At 39.1% G+C, this 26,841-nt stretch overlaps 1 protein-coding gene across 1 annotated transcript; it reads left to right on the forward strand.

Moving 5' to 3' along the window:
* The first annotated feature begins 25 nt into the window (after nucleotides 1-25).
* BAG4 (BAG cochaperone 4) lies at nucleotides 26-21,391 on the forward strand. The gene is made up of 5 exons (XM_024562667.4): nucleotides 26-336; nucleotides 10,664-10,771; nucleotides 16,270-16,524; nucleotides 17,558-17,812; nucleotides 18,564-21,391. The coding sequence occupies exons 1-5, from the start codon at nucleotides 67-69 to the stop codon at nucleotides 19,047-19,049; spliced, it is 1,374 nt and encodes a 457-aa protein (XP_024418435.2). The 5' UTR covers nucleotides 26-66; the 3' UTR covers nucleotides 19,050-21,391.
* The last annotated feature ends 5,450 nt before the right edge of the window (nucleotides 21,392-26,841 follow it).

Raw genomic sequence — 26,841 nt, forward strand, 5'->3', positions numbered from 1 at the left:
CGCCTGCGCATTGAGCTAGCCGTGGCGGGTGGGGGGGGCGGGAAGCGGTTCGGAGCAGTGGAGCGGATGTCGGCCTTGAGGCGCTCAGGCTACGGCCCCAGTGACGGTCCGTCTTACGGCCGCTACTATGGGCCCGGGGGTGGAGATGTGCCCGTGCACCCACCTCCACCCTTATACCCTCCTCGTCCTGAACCTCCCCCGCCTCCCATTTCCTGGCGGATGCGCGGGGGCGGCCCGCCTGAGACCACCTGGCCGGGAGAAGGCGGAGGAGGTGATGGCTACTACCCTTCTGGAGGCACCTGGACGGAGCCGGGTCGAGCTGCAGGAAGCCACCAGGTAAACTTTGCTCCATCTGTCCCCGGGGGATCCGACAGAGGATTCTTTGGGGATGAGGGCCATTGAGATTGCTGTGCCTCCAGAGCTTGCAGTGGATCGGATTTCATATTTGTTTACCTTTGGAGGGGATTGTAGATATAAAAAACTAGGATCGTGGGTGGGGCCAAACATACTTATGTTTCTTTGCCCCTCGTTTTCTGCTTCAACAATAATAAACGTCTATTACCATTAAAAAAGGAAAAAAAGATCCTGCGCTGACTTGCTACACTAAAGAGAGCATGCAGCGTCCCTCGTCTGGGAATGATGTTGGCCTGAAGTGACCCGGCTCTGCTTTTTGAGCTCTTACAATTTATCCTGCGTGGCTCGTCAGGCCGGCCTCCTGGAGGAGGGAGGTGGCAGCAGCCCCCGCCTTCACGCAGTAACCCTTCCCGCGCGGGGAAAGAACGTGAAGGAAGTGGGGGAGGGATCTGGGCTTTTAGCCCTTTGCCCCTAATGCTTTGCTTAGGGTCGAATCACGAATTATCAGGGTTGGAAAGCACTTTTGTATTGGCTGTTTTAATTTTCACGGCGACTGCAACATAAATGTCATACACAGCGTCCCTATTTCATGATTAAAGGACCATTGGCTCTGAAAGCTTAACTCATTTGCTCAATATACTCGGACTTGTAACATTGTATTTCTTATATTCCTGTCAGAAGTCTACAGTACTTCTTTTAATGCAGTATTCCTCATATAGTTATTATAATAGGGTGTGGGGCACATTTTTTCATTCCTTCAGGAATTATAACATCCTCATTACTTGAAAATTTAATACTGAGATTCCCATACATTACTGGTGGGAATGAAAAATGGTTCAGTACTTTGGAGAATAGTTTGGCAGTTACTAAAAACATTAATCATAGAGTTAGCGTATTACTCAGCAAGTCTGCTCCCTGATATATACCCCAAAACACTGAAAACGTGTCCACATAAAAACTTGTCCAAACCTATTCATAGCAGCATTATTCAGATAGCCAAAAAGTGGAAATATTCCGGATGTCCATCAACTGATGAATAGATAATATGTGGTATAATCATACAATGGAATTATTTAGCCATAGAAAGGAAAGAACTGATACATATTGGTTGTAGCAAGATATGCTGGCCAAAAGGTTTGTTTGATTTTTTCCTAGTAGCGCTTAGTTGTCTTTAACTTCATTTGAAACAATTTTGTTAGATTGTATTGTGACAGCTGACATATTAGCCTGCATTTTTTAAAAAAGGTATCAAATTGGTGATGTTTTGTGTAGCCATTTTAATATTGACTATGGAAGAAAACAGCAACATTTCTGGCATATTATGCTTTATTATTTCAAGAAAGGTGAAAATACAACTGGAACACAAAAAAAGATTTGTGCAGTGTGTAGGGAAGGTGCTGTGACTGACAGAACGTATCAAAAGTGGTTTGCAAAGTTCTGTGCTGGAGATTTCTGGCTGGACAATGATGCTGCACAGTCACGTGGAACAGTTGAAGTTGATAGCGATCAAATTGAGATTAAGTGATAACAATCAATGTTATAACAGGCAGGAAATAGCTGACATACTCCAAATAACCATATCAATAAAGTTACTGGTGACAATGAAAAATGCGTCTTTTATTTAAATGGACTTTTTGGCCAATCCAATATATTCTGCAACATGGATGGACCTTGAAAACCATGCTGCCTGAACAAAACCAGTCAGAAAGACCACATATTGTATAACTTCATTTATGTGATATGTCCAGTATAGGCAAATCTGTAGAGACAGAAAGATTAGTGATTGCCAGGGGCTGGGGGGACTGGGGACATTCGGGTGACAGATAAAATGTATGTGGTTTGTTTTGGGGGTAATGAAAATATTCTGCAATTAGATGCTCATGATGATTGCACAACTTTGAATATACTAAAAACAACTGAATTGTATGTGCCCTGCCAAAGGGTGGGTTTTATGGTGTCTTCATTATTGCTTTAAAAAATTGCGTGAGAAAAAAACATGTAGTAGTGAGAGTTTACTTGTGAAGAAGGGTCTGTATTTTCTCTGTCTAAATCTGGAGTAAGTAGCCTGTGAGACTTTAATCCAATGGTCGAGTGATGAAATGCTTGGCCTATAAATAGGCAAACCAGACTGAAGATCAATTGAAGGGAGAGAGGAGAGAACCATTAAACTAATGATTTCTATTTGGGCTTGCTGTATTACCACAAGTGTGTTAGGTTCTTAATAAATACTTGTCAGTTGAGTACATTTGTAAAAAGTGTGTTTCAGAGTAAGGTTAGAGGAGTTAAGATTTCAGCACTGTGTACGTAGTTGTAAGGTATGGTCGGGGCATAGGCATGCACATGGGGGGGGTGATGGTGTAGTTGGAGGTAAAGCTGGAATGTGTAATGGGCATTTGGGAACCATTTCAAGAGTTTATGTATCTGGTTGATGTTTCTGAAACTTGAAAAGTATAGGATTGTAATTTATGCAGCAAAAGAAAATTAATACAAAAGATACATGAGTATATGTTGTCATGGATGTTGCGAATGTGGTTTTTCTAAGTTATTCACCTTTTAACTTTATTGTAGATTTGATTATAAGTCTCACATTTATCTATAATTAATTATGTTAAACAAACAAACAGAAAAGTATAGGAGCCTTTTAGTACCTTACTGTTCAAAAAGTGTGGTCCCTGGACCAGAGGCTTCAGTGTGGCTTGGAGGTTGCTGGAAATGTAGAATCTCCTGCTCTAGACTTGCTGCCGCAGTTTAATAGGGTCCCCCGGTGATTCGTGTGCACACTCGTGTTTGAGAAGCCCTGTTCTGTAGAATGGAATATAGTGAGATGGTGTTGCACCAAACCACTCCAAAGACTTGACTCTTATCTTTACATGTTTACATATGGCAGGGGAAAAATAGAAATCTACCTCTCCCAGTTTTTTTTTTTTCTTACCTTGTTAGCTACCATCCTTGCAGCACTGTCATTTGCTCCCTGAGCCAGCAGCCTCTGCATTAATTAGGAGCTGTTGGAAATGCTGTATCTCAGGCCCTGCCATAGAGCCACTCAATCAGAATGTGCATTTTACAAAGATCCCTAGTGGTTTACACGTTCTCCCAGAATAAGTCATGTAGAGAGTGCGTGCTGACATGGAAGCTGCAAGGCGCAGATGAGATTATAACGTAATCTCTGAAGTGGCATACCATTGTATGGGTCGTAGAGACCAACCATAGTACAGCGTGGGAGGCAAGTTTACAAGGATGTGAATACCAGGAGGCAGGGATCATTGCGGAGCTGTCTTGGAGAAGGATTACAATGGCAAGGAATGGGGGGACAGAGAGCTCAGTTAGGCTCCCAAAGTAGTTCATAAGAGAGGTAAAAAAGGGCATGTGTTTGAACAATGTCTGGATGTGATCAGGTTTTTCCCCCAACATTTTATTGTAACAATTTTCAAACATACAGAAAAGTTGAAAGAATCATACAGTGAATATATCTACCACCTAGATTCTGTATAATTATCATTTTTTTATATTTGCTTTATCACACCTATCTTATTGTTTGGATGCATTTCAAAATAAATTGCATAGATTTTAAAGATATTATCAAAGGTATATATCATTTGGAAGCTAGGGATATAGGAGAAACATAAGGTGATTCTGAGGTTTTGGCATTTCATAGGAATAAAGGTTTCATAGGAATAAAAATGAAGAGGAACAGGTTTTTATGGAAAGATACAGGTTAGCTTTGTACCAAAAGAGCTAGTGATTGGTTAATAGAGGAGCTTACAAAAATACGAACTACAAAGACTTGGCAAGGGCTTATGTTTTGCCTTTATTTCACTTTGGCTGGAAACCAGTCAGTCATGGTGGTTAGACATTTGCCGAGCTCTGGATGCAATGTATGGAATTGATTAGAGAAGTTTGTGATGTTCTGTTCTTGTTTTGCTTTTTTGATGTCAAATTTTAGAGTTCTTGTGGCATCCAGCTTTTGTTGTCTGCGGGAACAAAACAGTAGATGTGAGACTTAGGGGGGAGATGAGGGCTGGAGAGAGTGATTTGAGAGAGTCATCAAATATAAACATAACTGAATTACCAAACTGGGTAACCTTGCCAGGGACCATCTTTGAGGGTCTAGAATAGGTGAGAGCAACAGAGGATCCAAAAGAAGTCAGCGAGGGAGAGCACTCAGAAAGGTGGTAGGCGCGTTAGAGAAGCCAAGCAGGGCAGAGCAAGCAAGGACACTTATTTTGCCAGTGTTGTAAGAATTGAAAAGAAACGGTTGGATTTGGCAGTAAAAAGATATTGTTGATTTTCACAGTGGGAGTTTAAAACGTAGTGTTAAAATAATACATGGGAGGTTTGGATCAGAAGGTAGTGTAGACTGGACTTCCAGACGTTTGTTAGTAAATAGTGGTCGCTTGACTGGGAAGCAGGATTGAAGGGTTTTTAGGATTAGGTGGCTTGAGGGTGTTTGGAAGCAGAGGAGAGTAACCTAATAACTGGGAAGAAAAGATGCACGCTAAAGGATGGAATATGGTTTGGGGAGAGGGAAATTAAGAAGTGAGGAAGAGCCCTGGCTGGATGGCTTGGTTGGTTGGAGCATCGTCCTGTACACCAAAAGGTGGTGGTTTTGATCCCTGGGTGGTGGGGGGCAGGCATGGGGTGGTGTGGGTGGCAACGCATCGGTGTTTCCCTTTCTCTCTCAGATCAATAAGTATATCCTTGGGTGAGGATTTAAAAAATTAATTAATTTTTATAAAAGGGAAAAAATGAAGTAAGGAAGAGTTGAGACACTTCTTCCTGAGGTAGAGGAGATAGAGTAAATTTGGAGATGGAGGGATATTAAGGAACTTATAGCTCTTGGCTCCCTTCTTGGTGAGTAGGAGGCTAGGTCATAGAGGAAGTGGGATAGGGTGAGCTGGTGAATGTTTGAATCCGGTTCTAAGAGATAGGAGAGCATTGTAGAGAAGCATGGAAGACATCTGAATGAGATTGAAAGTAAAAAAAGTTGTGATGATGGTCAATATAGGAGCATAAAGTGCTTTTAAGTGATTTTGGAATATGTAGCTATAAAGATTAATTTATAATGTACTTTTCTAATAATTTTTGTCTAGTTTTAGTGAAAAATGTAAACAAATTTATAGATGGAATGTGGGGAGGGGCAGCACTACTCAGATTCCTCTGCTATTAGGTTTCTTTGAGTGGGGGTTATTTTTTGGAGGCATGTTGGTAAATTTAAACATAAGGTGTGGATCCCCATCACTAAGCTGGGCTGCCTGGTCAAGAATATGAAGATCAAGTCCCTGGAGGAGATCTCTCTCTTCTCCCGGCCAGGGAATCTGAGATCATTGACTTTTTCTTGGGAGCATCCTGCGAGGACGAAGTTTTGAAGATTACACCTGTGCACAAGCAGACACGCACTCGCCAGAGTACCTGGTTTGAGGCATTTGTCGCCATTGGGGACTACAATGGGCACGTTGGTCTGGGTGCTAAGTGCTCAAAGGAAGTAGCTACTGCCATCCATGGGGCCATCGTCCTGGCCAAACTCTCAATTGTCCCTGTGTGGTGAGGCTACTGGGGTAACAAGATAGGCAAGCCCCACACCGTCCCTTGCAAGGTGCTGTGGCTCTGTGCTGGTGCGCCTCATCCCCACCCCCAGGGGCACTGGCTTCGTTGTAGCCTTTGTGGCCCAAGAAACTGTTGCTGATGGTTGGTATTGACAACTGCTGCACCTTGGCCAGGGGCTGTACTGCCACCTCGGACAACTTTGCCAAGGCCACTTTTGATGCCATCTCTAAGAGCTATAGCTATCTCACCCCTGATCTCAGGAAAGAGACTGTTCACCAAGTCTCCCTATCAGGAATTCACTGACCATCTTGTAAAGACCCACACCAGAGCTTCCGTGTAGAGGATCCAGGCTACAGCTGTGGCTACCACATAATTTTTTACAAGAAAAATACAGTGAATTAAGCCGGGGGTGGGGGAAAGAAAATCCAACTATATGCTGTCACTAGGGATCTGCAAATCAGAACCATAACCAGTTCACACTCAGGATGGTTATAAAAACAAAACCAGAGAAAAAACAAGTATGGTAAGGATGTGGAGAAATTGGAACCCTTATACCTTGCTGATGGGAATGTTAAGTGGTGCAGCTGCTTTGGAAAACAGTTTTACAGTTCCTCAAGTTGTTAAACAGAGTTACCATACGACCCTGTAATTCCACGCCTCGGTGTATGTCCTAGAGAACTGAAAGCATACATCCACATAAAAATATTATTAATGAATGTTTATAGCAGTATTATCCAAACAGTGGCAACAGTCCAAATGTTGAACAACTGATGAATGTATAAGCAAAATGTGGCATTTGTATACAGTGGAATATTATTTGGCCACAAAAAGAATGAAGTACTGATACATGGTACAACATAGTTGAACCTCGAAAACATTATGTTAAGTGAAAGAAGCCAGTCACAAGATATCCCATGTTCTGTGATTCTGTTTATATGAAATGTTCAGAATAGGTAAATCTAGAGAGACAGAAAGTAAACAGTGGTGTAGAGCTGGGGCAACGGGGAGATAGGAGGGTATAGCTAAAGGGTACAGCATATTCTTTTGTTTAAAGATTTTATGTATTTATTTTTTTAGAGAGGGAAAGAGAGGGAGAAAGAGAAGGGAGAAACATCAATGTGAAAGACGAACATCAACAGGTTGTGTCTTGCACACAGTCTGAGATTGAATCTGCAACCAAGGCCTGTGCCCTGACTAGGAATTAAACCTTCGACCTTTCGCCTTGGAGAACAACACCCAACCCACTGAGCCTCACCAGCCAGGGCTGTATTGCCTCTTAAAGCCTTTGTCTGGAACCGGCACACAGTCACTTTTACAGGCCTTTTACATAAAAGCTTAAATTACATTTTTAATGCGTGTCAGTTTATGCTTGTACTTACACTTCAAATCCACTGTACATGGTACTTCCTCATCTTTCTCCATATATTATCTTTCCTTTTCTGTGTGAAAATTCTAGTTTCCAATAACCTTGCTCTATTTATTTATTTCCTCTGTACTACAATACACACAAAACAGTTTAAAAATTAAAATGCTAATATTACTACTAATAATGTTCTCTGTAAAGTTTAATATTTCTTTGCATGCTTTTTGCCTTTAGGAAATACACCACTAAGTATATCCATTCAGAAAACTGTTTAAGGGTTACTTGGATTGTTTTTGTGTGTGTGTGTGTGTGTGTGTGTGTGTGTGTGTGTCAACTTGTTAGTCTTTTTTAAAAAATAGAGTTTGAAATCCTACTGATATTTCCAGTTCAAATTAAGGATTAAAAATGTAAAATTTCATTCTTATATCTCTTATCTACCACTATGAAAATACTGATTTCCAACCACAAACATAATCATTAAGTATGTATATCTCTGCTAGGGATGTTGGTCAAATTATGGTGTTTTATAGTCACTTGAAATAGTTTCTTTTAATGCTTTTGTTTTGTTTTGCTTTCTTTTAGGGATTTAAAAACATTTCATTATCTTTTTTTGAAAAGAATTTACTTTTATAGAGAGGGGAAGGGAGGGAAAAAGAGGGAGAGAAACATCAATGTGTAGTTGCCTCTCACATGGCCCCCACTGGGGACCTGGCCCACATCCCAGGCATGTGCCCCGACTGGGAATCGAACTGGCAACCCTTTGGTTCGCAGCCTGTGCTCAATCCACTGACCTACACCAGCCAGGTCTTCATTATCTTTTATAATTATGTAAAATATTTATAATTGTTACAAATATAAAGTCAAATGTATAAAACAGTATATTTAAGGGAAATCTTACTTCAGTCCCTGCCCCACAGTTTTGCTTTTTAACTTTTTATTATAGATACTTTCAAACAGACATAGACTAATATGATAAAAATTCCAGGTACCTCTCATTCATCTTCAGCAGTTATCAAGTTATCGCTAATCTTGTTTATTTATACACGCAATCACTTGCCACACTAGTGATTGTTTAAAAATATGTTACAGTATTTGTTTAGGACAGTCTCGAGGGCAGGTTTGTGTTCTAATGGAGATGATCTGTGCTACTAGGAGAAAGAGTAGAGATAACTGCAAGAGTAAAGAGTAAGGAAGTGAGAGGTGACCCAGAGCTGTGTGGAAGAATCGGCCTTTGCTAGGGCCAAAGACACTTCATTCGTGCTTTCTGGGAAGAGCGCCAGATACAGTGCATTGGTAGGAGTTTCTGTCTGATTGCTACTGCTTTCTCTCTCTGTCTCTGTCTCTCTCCCCCCCTTCCCTTAAAGGTAGTCAGTTGAGAAAGGAAGGCTGGGGTAAGAGAATAGTTGTTTTGGAGAGTGTACTGAACATAGTAAGTAGCTGTAGGGAGTGCCGAGTGTCTGTCTGAGATTTGTGGTCATGGATGTACAGTGAAACCAGAATGCTTGCTGGGATTTGCCCCCACAGATATTTAGATGAAGTACAGATGGGAAGTTAGTGGATGACTGCGTTTAAACTGGGTTAGGTGTTTGTAGGGTGAGTATATCTGAGCGAAAGATTGGCAAGGGATTAAATTGTGGGAAACAGTAAGGAAGGAAGTGAGGACATGGGTAGGGTGAGGGATGGAAGGGTGGAGAGGTAGTAAAAATGAGGGGTACTTCAGAGAAACAGTGAGGAAGAACAGCAATCAGGGTAGTCCTGGGGAATAAGGTATTAGTTTACCACCGCTGGGTTGAGTCAGCTTTATCTCTTGTATTTCATCTCTTTGCTCAAGCTTCAAATTCTTGGTAAGAGAAATCAGTTTATTAGCCAAATGCTCACCCCTCAACTAGGAGGAGGAAGGGAGAGCAGGAATCAGGGGAATTTGCCTGCTTGAGAGATTTGGTAGTTAGGTTGGAAGTTTGCCCGTAACATTTTTTTTAAATCTTGCTGTTTCCTACTTTCTGTGGATACATTATGTAAAGGAGATGTAATTTGCCCAGTTTGTACACTGTCGTATGGAATAATTACATGCTTTGGAAACAGTTCTATGAAGCTGATCAGTAGTGAGGTTAAGCTAAGATGGTGAAACTCAGTGATTATAACTGCCAGTTGATTTCTTTGTGAAACTGTATTCAGAGTTTTGGGGAAAAATTCAAGATCCTGTTTAAGTTTAAAACTACACTTCAACTACAAAGTTCAAAGCACAGTAATTCAGCTTATAGGATAACAAATGTATATATTAAACCAGACTTTGAAAAGTTTTGAGTTGATCTAGTCTTTTATCATAGTTTATTGGCTTATTGCAAATAATTGTATTAACTTTTTGAGTTAGAGTAAAAAGCTGTAGAAATTAATGTCATAGCTACATTTTCTCCTTGGAGAAAATTACCAAATTATTCTATATCAATTCCTGATAGGGAGTTAGTTGTAGGCTGCCAGCAGAAAGCTTAACCGTAGCAGAATAGAGGAATATGAAAAATCTGGAGTGACCAGGCAAAGAAGTGGAGTTTTGAAGTTTTATGTAATTTGAAGTGAAGTTTAGTAGTAATATTTTCAAGCTCCAAAGTTGTTGAGATAAGTAAATACTACTCTTCTTAACAATGACAAAGGACTGTAATTGTGTTGCGGGAATTAAATTTAGTAGTGATGGGGTGAGTGATCGGGGAGAGATAAAGGAATCCAATGTCCCTGGTTTTGTGAATCATCTTGACATAGTAAAATTCCTTTATATATTGTTTGATCTGGTGGCATTGGCATAATAATGCATAAGAACAGGCTTTTACTAGACAGTCAATACTGCTGTGTTCTAGGGCACAGGTGGCAAACACCAGACTCACTGGCTGAATCCAGCTCTCCCACCTTATTTTATTGGGCCTGGCACCTTGTTTCTCCCCGCGGCAGTGCTGAGCTCTTGCTTAACTGTTAAGGAGTAGTAACATGTATACAGTCCTAAAATTACATTCAGCCCTCTGAAGGCAACCGTGAAGCTGATGTGGCCCCCAGTGAAAATGAGTTTGACACCCGTGTTCTACAGCATGTGATTTATCATACGTCTGCATCAGTTTAATAACAAGTGATTTTATAGTGAGGTGCCATTGCCTTTTTTTTTTTTGAAACTTATACCTGTCTCTATCAAATTTTCAGAGTGATGCAAGAATATTAGTAAGCCCTGGCCAGGAGGCTCAGTTGGCCGGAGTGTCATCCTAATCCCCAGACAAGGCATGTTTGGGAGACAGCTGTGTTTCTCTCTCTCTAAAATCAATAAACATATCTTTGGGTGAGTGTTTAAAAAAAAAGAATGTTAGTAATAAGTGAATTCATTTTCTTTTTCTTTCTTTCTTTTTTTTTTTTTTTTTTTTTTAGGAGCAGTCGCCATATCCTAGCTACAATTCTAACTACTGGAATTCTCCTGCACGGCCTAGGACTCCTTACCCAAGTACATATCCTGTAAGGCCAGAAATGCAGGGCCAGGTATGGTCTATAATCGACAGACTTTCTTAACTTTTTCTTTCTTTTTTTAAAAATTATATTTTATTGGTTGTGCTATTACAGTTGTCCTGATTTTTTCCTCCCTCCACCCAGTGCCCCCTATTCCCTCAGGCATTCCTCCACCATTGTTCATGTCTGTGGGTCATGCAAATTCCTTGGCTACTCCATTTCCTTTACTGTACTTTACATCCCCATGGCTATTCTGTAACTATTCTTTAACTACCTATTTGTACTTTTTTTTTTTTTTAAAGATTTTATTTATTTGTATACAGAAGGGAGAGGAAGGAGAAAGATAGGGAAACATCAATGTGTGGTTGCTTCTTGTGCGCCCCCTACTGGGGACCTAGCCTGTAACCCAGGCAAGTGCCCAGACTGGAAATCAAACCAACACCTTGCAGTCTGTTCTCTGTATTTTTGAGTTGGGTTGTTTGTGTTTTGTCCAGATACGGTATTTGTCCACATGTATTTTGTCCTCCTTTGTCTGGCTTATTTCACTTAATACCATCAAGGTCCATCCATGTTTTCCAATTGGCAAGATTTCCTTCTATTTTTATGACTGAATGATATTTCATTGTATACATATACCACATTTTCTTTATCTGTTGATCCATTTATGAATATTTAGGTTGTCTCCATTCTTGGTAAATAATGCTTCAGTGAACATAGGGGTGCAGATACGTTTTTGAGTTAATGTTTTTGTATCGTTTGGATATATGCTTAGATGTGGGATTGCAGGGGTCATATGATAGTTCTATTTTTAATGTTTTGAAGATCCTCCATACTGTTATCCATAGTTGCTGAACCAATACATATTCCCACCTTCAGTGCATAAGGGTTCCCTTTTCTCCACATCCATACCAACTCTTGTTATTTCTTGTCTTTTTTGATAATAGTCATTCCAACAGGTGTAGATTGATATCTTCTTGTAGTTTTATTTTTATTTTTATTTTTATTTAGACCTTGGCATTTAATTCATTTTGTCTAGGGTAAGATGTGCTTATAGCTTCCATCCCCACACTGGGCAGGATTCCAAGAGCAACCTGTGCCCCAACCCAAGCCGCTGCTGTCAGGCTCAGCTGAGCAGAAGGCAGTCTAGTGAGGGAGGATTTAAAGGGGTCCAAGGGAGGCTGTGGAGCGCTGCCCCTCTGCCGGCACTGCAGAGCCTGGCCTTCCACTACGAGGGCCTGATTCCATTTCATTGTGGTTCTGATTTACATTTCACTGATGATTAGTGATGTTACGACCCTCTCACGTACCTGCTGGCCATCTATACGTCTTCTTTGAAAAATGTCTATTCAGATCTTCTGCCATTTTAAAATCTGATTTTTTTTTGCTGGTGAGTTGTATGAGTTCTTTAAATATTTTGGAAATTAACCTTTTATCAGAAATAGAATTTGCAAACATTTTATCCGGTTCAGTAGGTTGTGTTTCCATTTTGTTGATGGTTTCCTTTGCTCTGTAGATGCTTCTTAGTTTGGTGTCTTTTGCTATTAGTATAAGAAAATTTGACTTTTTTTTTTTTAAGGTTTTATTTATTTATTTTTAGGTGGAGGGGAAGGGAGGGAGAAAGAGAGGGAAAGACACATCGATGTAAGAGAGAAAAATCAATCCCTGCCTCCCGCACACTCCCAGACCTGGAATTCAGCCCACCACCCAGGCATGTGCCCTGACTGGGAACCCAACCAGCGACCTGTAGCTTTGCTGGACGATGCCCAACCAACTGAACCACACTTGTCAGGGCGGAAAATTTGACTCCTTATGTCAAATATTTATTTTATTTTGTTATTTATTATTGTTTTTTTGTTATTTTATTTAATTTATTTTTTGTGGGTTTTTTTTTCATTTTAAGTTTTTAATGAAAGTTGTATATAAGATTACTTTATTCCTGCATCTTTTCAATTGTTTCTTCCTTGTATTTGTCCTTTTCCTTTTTTACTTGGCGAGATTTGGCTTTACGTTCAAGGATCTTTTTGCAGTCTTTGTCCACCTTGGTGGCAAGAATCTACCAAATGTTTGCTCTTTCTCATCTACATATGAATTACCTACTTTCCCTTTGAAACACTAGACTCATTTCTCCCTCTTCTTAGTCCAGAATGGCATATAAGCCTCAATTGCCCAGTGTGACCTTGAATTGCATATTCTTATGGAACCCTTGAATGTACATATGTAATAAAATTGGTCATTTTCTTCTGTTGCTCAGTCTCGTGTTTGATTATTAGTCCAGCCAGAAAAACTTAAAAGCGTGGGAGAAAAATTATTGTCCTTACGGTAATATATCCATTTTTTAAAAATCCTCACCTGAGGATATTTTTTATTGCTAATTTTAGAGAGTGGGGAAGGGAAAGAAAGAGAAACATTGATTGGTTGCCTACTGCACTCAGTCTCGCCAGGGATTGAATGTTGGGGAACGCCATCTAGCAGAGCTCTCCCAGCTGCTGCAGAAGAGCACAACTCTACCAAGGCATGATCTGCTTGGGGCAAAAAGGCCGGCCAGTCTCTCAGAGGAGAAGGGCCTCGAGCACCTCTTCCCCTGGGTTTTTATTGGGTTTAGTTTGCATAGGAATACAGGGCGTATATATAAAGCTCATCAGTCGTTGTCAGGCAGTAATGATCAAGGAATAGATAATTTTCAAAGAACTATAAGGGCTTTTTCTGAGTCAGGGTCAGATAGATAGAGTGACCTCAAAGGGCCATAAATTTTGGGAAACTCATTTTACGCTTGGACCCTTAACATTCAAATTGAGGGCATCCTTAGCAAAGGATTTTATGCATTCTTTCTTAGGCCTGGTCATCCCTGTCCCTGTGGCTGCCAGGAACCGCCCATACAGGCACAGGGCTGCACCCTCCTTCGCCATTGTTTCAGGCCTGAATCAGGTAGGGAATGCAGGCAGCCAAGAGATTAGGAGACTTTTTACAGGTAGAATGAGGACTCAGGCTCTGACAAAGCCCAGGGGTGAAGGCCTTTTGTCACTCCTCCATAATCCCCTAAATCCTTCCCTGATGGCCCCTTGGCGACTCTGCCTGTTAGGTTGTTCCTCCCTTGAGGAATCTTACCTGTCATTGGCTAACCAGTCATCTGCTGGGCTAAGCAGGGGGATAGGAGAGAGGCGATAAGTTTTTGTCTCCTTAGTGGCTTAAGTCCCTAAGGCCTTTTTACTCAGCCTTAGCCATGGGGGTTACAGCTTCTGAAACCAGGCAGGGTGGTTCGCAACAATCAAACCCACAACCTAGGTGTGTGCCCTGACCGGGAATTGAACCCACAACTTTTCTTGGAGTACAGGACGATGTTCCAACCAACTGCATCACCTGGCCAGGGCAAATAGATCTATATTTTGGCAGACTTGTTTTCAGGCTTTTCCCCATCATCTTTACATAGCTTTAAACTTACTGTTCATACACTTTTTTTATGTGACTTATATATACTTTCAATATTAATCTCCCATGTACCCATCTCTCAACTCCAACAAGTATCAGTATATGGCCATCTTGTTTCATCTATATCCTTGGAGTATTTTGAAGAAAATTCTAAACATCATAGTATTTCACTTGCAAATACATATGTATCTTTAAATTATAAGGAAGTTTTTAAAAAATTACTACAATGCCATTATTAAAACTGAAGAAAAAAATTAAAAGTAATTTTCTAACAGTGAATTTTTAGAACAGAACAAAATTCCCTCAATGAGTAGCCATCATCTACTTAATCATTCTGTTGTTATAGGATATTTAAGTTGTTTGCAATATTGATTATAAATAATGCTGTGATGACCAAATTTATGCTTATAACTTTTTCTCCAGTTGAATCATTTTCTTAGGAAGGATTTCTAGAAGTTAAATAACAGTACAGAAAGCCACATGATATTTTATCTAGTCTCCAACTGTGTATGTTGTGTGAAGGGGTTCTTTGTTTAGGCACAACAACCCATGGGCAGAAGACCTTAACAGCCTCCCTATTGGCTTTAACAGAGGGTGGTTCATTGCCCTATGCAGGGATTTCATTTGAACCACTCCAAGGCCGTGTGGTGATAATAGCTTGTCTTTCATCCTCTTGCCATAAAAGTATGACTAAGAATTTAAGATATTTTCCACAGTATTGTGATGTCTATCCCACATTGACTTATGGCACTATTTTATGTGTTAGACTAGGAATCAAAATTGAATTTCATTTTCTGCAGTTATTACCAGCAGTTTAAGATATCAGAATTCTTGCCCTGTTTGGTGTGGCTCAGGAGGCTGGGTGTCGTCCCACAAACCTAAGGGCTGCTGGCCCTATTCCTGGTCAGGCCAGAGGCCTGGGTTGCAGGCCAGATTCCCAGCTGGGGGCATGTGAGCGGCAACCGATGGATACTTTTTTTGCACTTTGATGTTTTCTTTCCCTTTCCCCCTCCCTTCCCCTCTCTCTAAAAATAAATCAATAAAGTGTTAAAAAAGAAAAGGATACCAGAATTCTTTTATTATTGAGATATAACTAAAGTTTGAGGTGTACAACATAATAATGATTTGATATTTGTATACAGTGTTAAATGATCACCATGGTTAAGTCTAGATAACATCACAGGATTCTTATTCTTTTATCTTAAGTGGGAAAGATTAAGTAGTCTTACTGAGAACGATGAGTACTGGAAAACTTGATTCTATGTTTTAACCATTTTAAAAAGGTAAAGTGGAAATTAATAGAAAACATTAAGGTAATCATTTAAATTTAGAGTTTAGACTTAATTTTGTTTGGATTACTAAACTCAGGATTCTGGGTGTCAATAATAGTCTGGATAGGTGATTTGAAACACAATAAGAAGTAAATGAGTTATTTGTCTCATCTGCTGCTCTTATCGGGAAGCGGGTGGGATGGTACAAGAACATGAGGTCTGGAGTCAGATCTGGGTTCATTTCCTGACCTTGCCGTAATGATAACGACAACAATGATATTATAACTACTATTTATTGACCATACTGCATGCCAGATACTATATTAAAGCATTTTGTATATGTCATCTCATTTAATTTTAACAATAACCCTTCAAGATAAGTTTATAAACTTAAATATACAGAGCCTCTGGGAGAGCTAGGTCTGTCTCTGTAGTTGTCTTTTCCTTTCTATTGTATCATGATTATTTTCTGCTTTCTGTAGCCATTCTCTCACGTTTCCCAGAACCCCCTCCCCAGTTTGTGAGTTTAAGTTCTCTACTGTTAGGTCTAACTGTTAGGTATACTTATGGAAGTGTTTGGAATGGAAGCACTGCTCCAAGGCATCTCATCACAATATACTCTCCCATTGTTACGGCATAGACTCTACAGCGATCATCTCAGTTTAATATGTGGTATGCGATTATATGAAAGAAAGAATGTCTCCAAGATTGCTTAGTAGTTCATATTTTCATTACTTACTGATCTCTTCCCAAAGTTTTTATAGCTGGGCATTAAGTGGGAGCATTTCAACTCTTTCACTTGCCTTTTTTTTCTCTCTACTATGGTTTTTACAGAGTTTGAATTCTTACACTAATGGAGCATATGGCCCACCATACCCCACTGGCCCAGGGGCAAATACTGCCTCATACTCTGGGGCTTATTACACACCTGGATATTCTCAGACCAATTACTCCACAGAGGTTCCAAGCACCTACCGTTCACCTGGCAACAGCCCAACCCCAGTCTCTCGTTGGATGTATCCCCAGCAGGACTGCCAGGCTGAAGCACCTCCTCTTAGGGGGCAGGTTCAAGGATATCCTGCTTCACAGGTGAGCATTATTCTGTTGGGTTTATATTTGTTAATATTTTATGAACAATGCCATATTCATTTCTCTGTTCGAGAGTTCTAATATGTTGACATAAGAAACATCCAAACCTGTACAGAATTTTTGAGTTGATTTGAGCCAAAGTGACAACAATTGTTGAGAAGCAAAACCTCAACGGACGAGAAAATGCTTCAGAGAATGGCAGTTTTGCACCTTAAATTATACACTACAACCAAAGGAGGAGACATAAGGAAGTTACATGAAATCCATTGGTGGTACATTAGGGGACGGGAGAAAGCAAAGTTCAGACATCTCTGAGATTGGATAAAAAGTAAAATGCTCCTTTGACATTGGTGGGTATAGGATAGTTAACAAAGTTCACAGCGGTAGAGATGGTATGCGGGAGAACAAGGTAACAATGAGGGGTTCTGTGCTCTTGTCCTCTGGTGGGAGGATGTGCCCTAATGGGTGTGGAAAAGGGAATTACTCTGACGTTCCAAAGGTATGTTATTGTAGATGCAACCCCCCCCCCCCAATAGACAGGCTTATTTACTGGCCTAGGACATGACTACCCACCATAACTCGCCTTTAGTTAGGAAGTTTTAATTTCAGACCATCCTGTGCGCTTACTTTGTAAGGTCCACCATGTAAGCTTCCCCTTAGCTTGTCAGATTTAATTAGTATGTGGCCCCTTTTTTGTCCACAAATGTGCCTTTGTTTCTGCTTCCTTATATGGGTCTACTTGTTTATAGTATGTATGGGGCATGTGTTTGTTGTGCTTTACCCATTGAATTTTAGACCCTGTTCCTTCTGAGTTTGATTGTCAGTAAATCTGCCTCTGGTATTTTTGGAACCAAGCTTTTTAAGGCTTGGAGAAATTACTATAGCTGACCCAAGATTTAGATCAGTAGTAGCCAAATTGTATTCTGTTAAGGAGAGAGAAAGCATCTCAGAATCTTTCAGAATATTTTCATTACCTCTTTTTAATGTTTGTTTTTTTAAGCAATGACCAGCATATGTTCTTCTTTCAATATAGAACCCTGGAATGACCCTGCCCCATTATCCTTATGGGGATGGTAATCGTAGTGTTCCACAACCAGGACCATCTATACGGCCACAAGAGGACTCATGGGCTTCTCCTGGCGCTTATGGAATGGGAACCCGTTACCCTTGGCCTTCAGCTGCGCCCTCAGCACCACCTGGGAATCTCTACATGAGTGAAAGTACTTCGGCCTGGCCTAGCAGTGGCTCTCCTCAGCCACCCCCTTCATCTCCACCCCAGCAGCCAAAGGTGGGAGACCTAAGTGTTGTTCTTTTGATGTTTGGGTAGTTAAGAAAGCACTACATGAAACTTTTATGCAGTGGTCTGTGTTAAGTGGGGACTAACTGCAAAAAGTTGGTTACTACTACCTATAGCTTTACCTAGCCCAGTTTGCTTAAAAAAAAAAAAAAAGACTATTTTTTAGAGCAGTTTTAGGTTCATATCCTCTTTCTGAAAGACTCCCTGCCCCAAATGCTCATTTAGTGTTTGTTGTAATACTATCTGAATGTTAAACAGAATCAAAGATTGCATTTTATTACCCCAATCTGTAGACAGAAGACAAAATCAGTATGAAATTGTGTGGTTTAATTAAACCAGAGACCTGAACATCATTTGCTTGTGACTAGGTTCCTTTTTAAGATCTGTCTTAAGATTTTAAGTCTTTATGGGGAAAACTGTCTAATTTCTATTTATTAAGTCATTCAGTGGATTGTGAGGTAGTAAGGGTAGATTATGAGGTGTTCATGGTGATGTCCTGCCTTTTGCATGGATGGTAGATTCTAGATTCCAGCCACTATGCTCAGGAGATCTCTGCCTTTTACCTGACAGGGCACTCCCTTTTTCTTTTTAAGGTCGTGTTTTTCTCAAATCATTAATGAAGGAGGTCCAGTTTTACTGGTGGGGAATCTTTTCATGTATGAAGGTGAAAGATGTGGGCTAACAAATCTGATGTTGATGGATTACCATTGAAACAGCTTTTTCCCTTCTTTCCCATCCCAAGGATTCCTCATACCCCTATAGCCAATCAGATCAAGGCATGAACCAGCACAACTTTCCTTGCAATGTCCATCAGTACGAGTCCCCGGGAACAATGAACAGTGATAATTCAGATCTTTTGGATTCCCAAGTCCAATATAGTGCTGAGCCTCAGCTGTATGGTGATGCCACCAGTGAACATCCCAGCAATCAAGAGCCAAGTAATAATCTTCCTGAAGAGTGTTTATCTTCAGATGAAGGTACTCCCCCAAGTATTAAAAAAATCATACACGTGCTGGAGAAGGTCCAGTATCTCGAGCAAGAAGTAGAAGAGTTCGTAGGAAAAAAGACAGACAAAGCATACTGGCTTCTGGAAGAGATGCTAACCAAGGAACTTTTGGAATTGGATTCGGTTGAAACTGGGGGCCAGGACTCTGTCCGACAGGCCAGGAAAGAGGCTGTTTGTAAAATCCAGGCCATACTGGAAAAATTGGAAAAAAAAGGATTATGAAAGGATTTAGAACAAAGGGGAAGCCTGTTACTAACTTGACCAAAACTCTTGATTTTGGTTAATTACCCTCTTTTTGAAATGCCTGTTGATGACAAGAAGCAATGCATTCCAGCTTTCCTTTGATTTGAAACTTGAAAAACTGGTAAAGGATTTGGGAAAACATTTTTGTTATGAGTTGTTTTCAGTTTTTAGACCAATGAATGTAATAGGAAACTATGGAGTTACCGATGTTGCCAAGTAGACTTACTCCTTAAGAAATGTACGGATACCTACGAGTCGCTTCTTATCAGCAGGAGGGACATACACTTTATGTAACAGGCTTATCAGAAATCTGCCAGATGAGACTGGACATAATCTGAGACAAACAGGCTCTGTTTTTTTAAAACGTGGATTATTTGTCACATTTTTGTACATTTTGACTGCTTTCAACATACACGTCGTGTAATTACAGCTTGGACTTTAGCTTTGTTGGACCTCTGTTTTGTTTTGTTATTTGCAGTTTACAAATATAGTATTATTCTCTACTTCTTGGTACATTTTGTAGTAATATGTTTAATGTAATTATTCAAGAGACTATATTGACAGCCGGAGGGTATGGCATTTCTGAATGAATTTATATCTTTTCACCACTTGAATATATTGCAGTGTATAATGAGTTCCTGAGGTAAATTGTCTCCTTTTTTTGTATAGATCGTTAGGTTAGAGTTTCACCACTTCTACTTTCCATGTTAATAGCAGAAGGCAATTTGAAAATAACATGGACATAGGAATGCAAATGCTTGTGGCCATTTTTCTTTTTTGCTCTTTTACTGTATTTGGGTAAAGATTTACTTTAAAATTTCCTCCCCCCCCCTCCCCAATTATCTTTTCACTAGTGCTGCTTTCATATGGAGCATGTGGAGCACAGGTAACAGATGAAAAATTAAATGCCACAGGGGTAGAAATAATTTATCTGTAAAAGTAATAAATAGAACTGTTTGGAAATGCTGTTCTCCATCTAAAATACTAGTGTCACCATCAAGAGCCCTGCAAACAGACTTCAGCTTAGTTTATAGTAAAAAATAAGGAGGGTAAAACAGAATTCATGCTCAGGGAATGAATCAGCCATAGCTAGAGTAGGAAATTATTTTTTATTTTAAAGGTGGATTTGATGTTTATCTTTATTTCCCTAGAATAAATTGCATGGGAAATATTGCCTGTTTTATTAAAAGCTATTTATTGCCATTAGTAACAGTCATTTTAGAGCCAGATTTAAAGAAGGGATATTGAAAGGGTCTTAGCCAGGCTCGCTTGGGTACCTCTGTGCTATCTCTGCTATCGCATAGAAGAGACTTAGGTAAATAATTTAGTTTTTGCACCTAAAGTGGCGTCTAGTGTACAGTGTCTGTTATTAGAAAAACAGCTGTTTCTTAATAAGATGTGCAAACGATAAAGTTTCTTTTCTAGACTGCCAGGCCTGTTAGTGATAATAAATCTATCAGCTATCTCCTCTCCTTATTAAAAAAATAAAACCAATACAAACATAATTGGTTATGAGAAGAAATGGAGTAAAAATAATGGCTGGGTCTTATGGTTGGGGTGAGTGATTTTATGAGATAATGTGATAATTTTTTTCTAGGATTTTTATTTTTGGCCTAATATAGGAATCTTAAAAAAAAGCTTTTGTATGAAAATTAGAAGACTGTACTTGAAACAAAATTTAGAAGGGGGAGAACCTTAAATAGCAAAGTTAACATAAAACAGTGAGACAATGACTAATTCAGGAGAGAAAACTACTGTTTGAGTGCCCAAGATACCAATTTTCATTGTCCTGATATGTATATATTATGCACATATATGCATATGTGTGTTATGTTTTTTAAAGTTATTTAAAATTTTTCTCAGATAATTTTAGACCTTCTGAAGAGTTGTAAAAATAGTTTCTGTATGCTCTTCACTCAACTTGCCCTTCTGTTAACATCTTACATAACTGTAGACTATTTGTCAAAGTAAGAAATTAGCCTTGATACAATACTATTAATAATACTAAAGTAGAGAATTTAAAAAGTAGAGATTTTCTTAGTCTTTTCATTAATGTCTTTTTTAAAAGTTACAGGATCCAATCCAGGATCCCACCTTGCATTTAGTTGTCATGCCTCTGTAATGTCCTCCAGTCTGTGACAGTAAGTTACGACATTTGATGTTGTAATGTGTTTCTGGTGTTGCTAACCTTAATCACTACCTAGTAGTGTCTGCTAGGATTCTCTACTGCAGATTACCGTTTCCTTTGTGATGACTAAGTATTAGCTGGAGATACTTTGAGACTATGCAAATGTCCTGTTTCTGCTTAAACCTTTGCCCACTCATTTTCATTTCCATTGGCAAATCTTGCTTGTCAGTTACTGCTGTGGTGTTCTAATGGTGATGTTCTGTTTCTCTCATTCTACATTTATTAATTGGAATCCTTCTGTAAGGAAGTGTTAATTGCTTCTGGATTTATGTTTTTAATTATAATAACATATTCAGGATAAATACAAACTTAGAACTTAAAGATGTAAACTGTGTTCAACTGGTTTCAAATACCGATATCAAAGAAAGGAAAACGAAATTAGTAACCTGTTTCAGAAAATATACTGAACATATGAAGAAAAGTAGTATTTATGATTTGTGGATTTGGTTCAGTTTTTGACTTCTTATTGACTCCAGACTCGATTCAAAATTTTCTTGAAATTTCACATGGACTTTATGTGTCTAAATTTGTATTACTTTGGGGGATAATTTTTGTCTTGAATAAAGGTACCCACACCTGGCATGTAATAAAACACAGCTATGTTTTTTTTTTATAATAAGCCACTATTCTTTCAAATATAAATACCAATATGAATATTTAGACAAGTAAGCCCTAATGAAATATCTGGGGGATGGGTTCTGATTGTCAGCACATTTTTGGCATGGGATTCTTTGAAATGCTTTTTAAAATAGGGTTTCACAAATACTTCTTTAGTTGATTGATGTAATACTGTTAAAGGTGTGCAGATTTTTTTTTTAAGTTTATAGATTAAATTTTGGCATTTTTATAAAAGGTTTTTTGAGATGGATAGTTGATGACTGGAATTTTTCTTTTTCATCTTTTTAAAAAGTTACGAGTTCAAAGAATCAAATCTATGGAAGTTATGATTTTAAAGAGTTAATTCTGTGAAAAAGGGTATTCTCCTACTCCCACTCGCATTTTTTAAAATTGATTTTAGTAAGAGGAAGGGGGAGAGAAGCATCAATCAGGTGCCTTCTGTACGCTCACCCAAACTGGGGATCAAACCTGCAACCTAAGTATGAGCCCTGACCAGGGATCAGACCCACAGTGTATGGGATGACGTTCCAGCCACCTGAGCCCCCAGCCAGGGTGCCACTCCCATTTTAATTCTTCAAAAGCAACCACTTTCAATAGAATTTTAAAAAGTTATCTCCATATTTTTCAATAGCTGCTTCTTGATTTATCAATTTTAGGTCATTTCTACTGATTGTCTATTATAGAGGATGAAAGTTTAGGTTTATTTTTCTGCCCCCTAACATACACCCATCTTAGTGCTCATCCTCTTAGCTTCTCAATCTAGCTATATGGTAATTTTGTTGACTATGTAAATGCTAACCAGAGCTCAGTCAGGTAGTAAACTGATTAATTTTCCTGAACAACTTGTTTTCCCTAGAATTAATAGTTTGTTTTATTTATTTTGTTTGCTTATGTACTTATGATTAATTTGACCTCAAACCATCCATCATTTGTCTAAATCTTCTCTTAAGATGCTCAGACAGCCCTGGCTGGTGTGGCTCATGGATTGAGTGTCGGCCTGCAAACCAAAGGGTCACTGGTTCGATCCCAGTCAGGGCACATGCCTGGATTGCGGGCCAGGTTCCCAGTTGGGGGCGTGCGAGAGGCAACCACACATTGATGTTTCTTTTCCTCCCTTCTCTGCTCTTTAAAAATAAATAAATAAAATCCTTTAAAAAAAAAAAAAGATGCTCAGACATGTATTTTATCATTTCAAAAGTAAAAGTCTGTCCTAGAGCCTTCTGACTGAAGAACTGGTACTGTTCCTGGTGCGTACTTTTGTTCTGGGAGCTTCTACTCTCCCTGTCGCTTTCCTGTTTTCTGTAGCCTGTCTTTCCCTTCCTTGGTTTGATTCCTCATTTTGCTAGTTTTTTCTTCAATCGTTTCCTGCAAAAGGGTACATGGGACATGATCCGTTTACATCTTGCATATTTGAAAATGTATTTTCATGGTCCTTTGTAAGAACCCCAATTTTTCTCTCTGGAAGCTTGTAGGATATTTTTATCTCCTCTGTTCTGAAATTTCCTAAGGTATAGCTTTGGTGTAAGTCTGTTTTTCTCTGTATGCCAGGCACATTTCATTCTGGAAACTCGTGCCCTTAACTCCTATGAAGTATTTGCTTTTTTTTTTTTTGTATGTTTGTTAATTTTCACCCTCCACCACCTTTATCTCTGTTAACTCTTTCTAGAATTTCCTGCTGTTTCTGTTATACACCTCTTAGGCTGGTTTTTTGGTTTACTTATGTTTTCTGTTTTTCATTTTTTGCCTTCTTGTTGTACTTTTACTCACCTTTATTTTGCAACTCTAGAATTTTACATTTCTTCTATCATATTTTTAATTTCTAAGAATTTTCTTTCTGTTCTTATACAGGATCTGCTCTTGTTTGTGATTGTAGCATCTTCCATCCTTGAGGATATTAATGATAATTTGATGTTCTTACTGAACAATGGATTTCCTCCAAAATTTCTTTTTGCTTTATCTCTGTCTTTATCATGTTAGAGAGATTTCTCGGATGTCTGGTAGTTCTTGATTGTATGTTTTTTACAGTGTATTATACTAGAAACCCAAAATTGTTCCTAGAAAATGCTTCTTAACTCTTCTGTTTTTATCATCATCATCATCATCATCATCATCATCATCATCATCATCTTTCTTGGAGTGGGATAGCTATTTTAAACCTGAAATTGGGAAGGGTATTTTTATCTTGATAATTTCACTCCTGTGTTTAAAACAGGAGGTCATTCTATTCTATGTGGCTATCCTCCAAAAGTAGTGAGCAGTATAGCGCATCTGCTCTAGGGAGGCAGAGGAGGCGCCAGCTGCTGAGAGAGAGGATTCAGGGGTTTCTGGGATCAGGGCACATTTTTCTCTCAGCCACCCCTTAAATGTCCTTTTATTTTGCAATACGTACTTTATTTTGTAAGCTAGTGCCAAGAGTAGTATTGCCAGATGAAGCATAGGACTCCCAGTTACATTTGAATTTCAGATAAACAACAAATCATCTTTTAATATACGTGTGTTCTAAATATTGCATGGGACCTACTGGTACTAAAAACTACTGTTTTTCTGAAACTCGAATTTAACTGGAAGGACAGTAGTTCACCCTTATGCGGGGGGAGATGTGTTCCAAGACCCTCAGTGGATGCCTGAAACTGCGGGTAGTACCAAACCGTATGTATGCTGTGTTTCTTTCCTATACATACAGATGTATGATAAAGTTTAATCTGTAAATTAGGCACAGTAAGAAATCAACAACAACAGCTAATAATAAAACAATTATAACAATAGGTTGTAATAAAACTTTCATGAATGTGGTCTCTACCTCTCAACACTTGATCTTAGCCAAAAGGCTGAGAGGCAGTTCTCTCTCTCAAAATATCTTAGTGTACTGTACGTACAGCGTGGATATGCAGGACAAAGGGGTGATTCATGTCCCAGGAAGGAAGGAGCGGGACAGTGCAAGATTTCATCAAGCTACTGAGAAGTGCGCACAATTGAAAACTTACTGTTTATTTCTGGAATTTCCCATTTAATATTTTCAGATTGTGGTTGACCACAGGTAACTAAAACCATGGAATGTGAAACTGTGGATAAGGAGGGACTAATGTACTGTATTTTTTTAATTTAAGTTTTTATTTTGAGATCATTGTAAATTCACATGCAGTTTTAAGAAGTAATGCAGAGCTTGTACCCTTTACCCAATTTCCCTCAATGGTAACACCTTGCAAACTTTCCTGCAATGTCACAACCAGGATATTGACATTAATATAGTCAAGATATAGAACAATTCCACCATCACAGGTTTTAACCCGTTGACCTTTTATAGCCATACCTGCTTCTCCTTTGCTGCCATACTAAGCCCGTTAATCTGCTCTCCATTTCTAAATTTTGTCACTTCCAGAATGTTCTATAAGTGGAATTGTACATTACATAACCATTAGAGAGATTGGCTTCTTTTCACTCAGCATAATTCTCCTGAGATGCAGCCAAATTATTTCCTGCGTCAGTGGGTTTGTTTTTTTAATTGCCAAGTAGTAGTCTCTGATATGGATGTACCACAGTTTTAAGTATTCACCTGTTGAAGGATATATGAGTTGTTTGCAGTTTGAAGTTCTTATAAATAAAGCTGCTATGTACATTCATGTACAGGTTTTTGTGTGGACATAGTTTTTATTTGGGGGGATAAATGCCCAGGAGTGCCATTCTGGGTCATACTGTAGTTGCATGTTTAATTTTTTAGGAAACTACCAAACTTTTCTAGAGTGGCTATACCATTTTACATTTCCACCGGCAATGTATGAGTTTCTCTGCATCCTTGCCACTATTTGGTGTCACTGTTTTTTAAAAAATATATTTTATTGATTATGCTATTACAGTTGTCCCATTTTTTTCTCCCCTTTATTCCCTTCTGCCTTGCACCCGCGCTCCCACCAGGATTCCCCCACCTTAGTTCATGTCCATGGGTCGTACATGTAAGTTCTTTAGCTTCTCCATTTCCTATACTATTCTTAACCTCCCCCTGTCTATTTTGTACCTGCCATTTATGCTGCTTATTCCCTGTACCTTTTCCTCCATTTCCCCCCTCCCCATCCCCACTGATAACCCTCCATGTGATCTCCATTTCTGTGATTCAGTTCCTGTTTTAGTTGTTTGCTTAGTTTGTTTTTGTTTTTGTTTTTAGGTTCAGTTGTTGATAGTTGTGAGTTTGTTGCCATTTTACTGTTCATATTTTTTATCATGATCTCTTTCTTATGTAAGTCCCTTTAACATTTCATATAATAAGGGCTTGGTGATGATGAACTCCTTTAACTTGACCTTATCTGGGAAGCACTGTATCTGCCTTTCCATTCTAAATGACAGCTTTGCTGGATAGAGTAATCTTGATGTAAGTCCTTGCCTTTCAACCTGGAATACTTCTTTCCAGCCCCTTCTTGCCTGGAAGGTGTCTTTTGAGAAATCAGCTGAGTTTTACAGGAACGCCTTTGTAGGTAACTGTCTCCTTTTCTCTCAAGCTTTTAAGATTCTGTCCTTATCTTTAATCTTGGGTAATGTAATTAACATCATAATTACTTGATGTGTCTTCCTTGGGTCCAACTTCTTTGGGACTCTGAGCTTCCTGGACTTTCTGGAAGTCTATTTCCTTTGCCAGATTGGAGAAGTTCTCCTTCATTATGTTTTCAAATAAGTTTTCAATTTCTTGCTCTTCCTCTCCTCTGGCACCCCTATGATTCAGATGTTGGATGTTTAAAGATGTCCCAGAGGTTCCTAAGCCTCTCCTCAATTTTTTTAATTCTTCTTTCTTCATTCTACTCTGGTTGAATGTTTCTTTCTTCCTTCTGGTCCAAACCGTCGATTTGAGGCCCAATTTCCTTTCTGTCACTCTTGGTTCCCTGTGAATTTTCCTTTATTTCACTTTGCATAGCCTTCACTTTTTCCTCTGCTTTGTGACCATATTCAACCAATTCTCTGAGCATCCTGATTATCAGT

Source organism: Desmodus rotundus, chromosome 13 (assembly GCF_022682495.2).
Source record: "Desmodus rotundus isolate HL8 chromosome 13, HLdesRot8A.1, whole genome shotgun sequence".
In the NCBI taxonomy this organism is placed as follows: domain Eukaryota; kingdom Metazoa; phylum Chordata; class Mammalia; order Chiroptera; family Phyllostomidae; genus Desmodus; species Desmodus rotundus.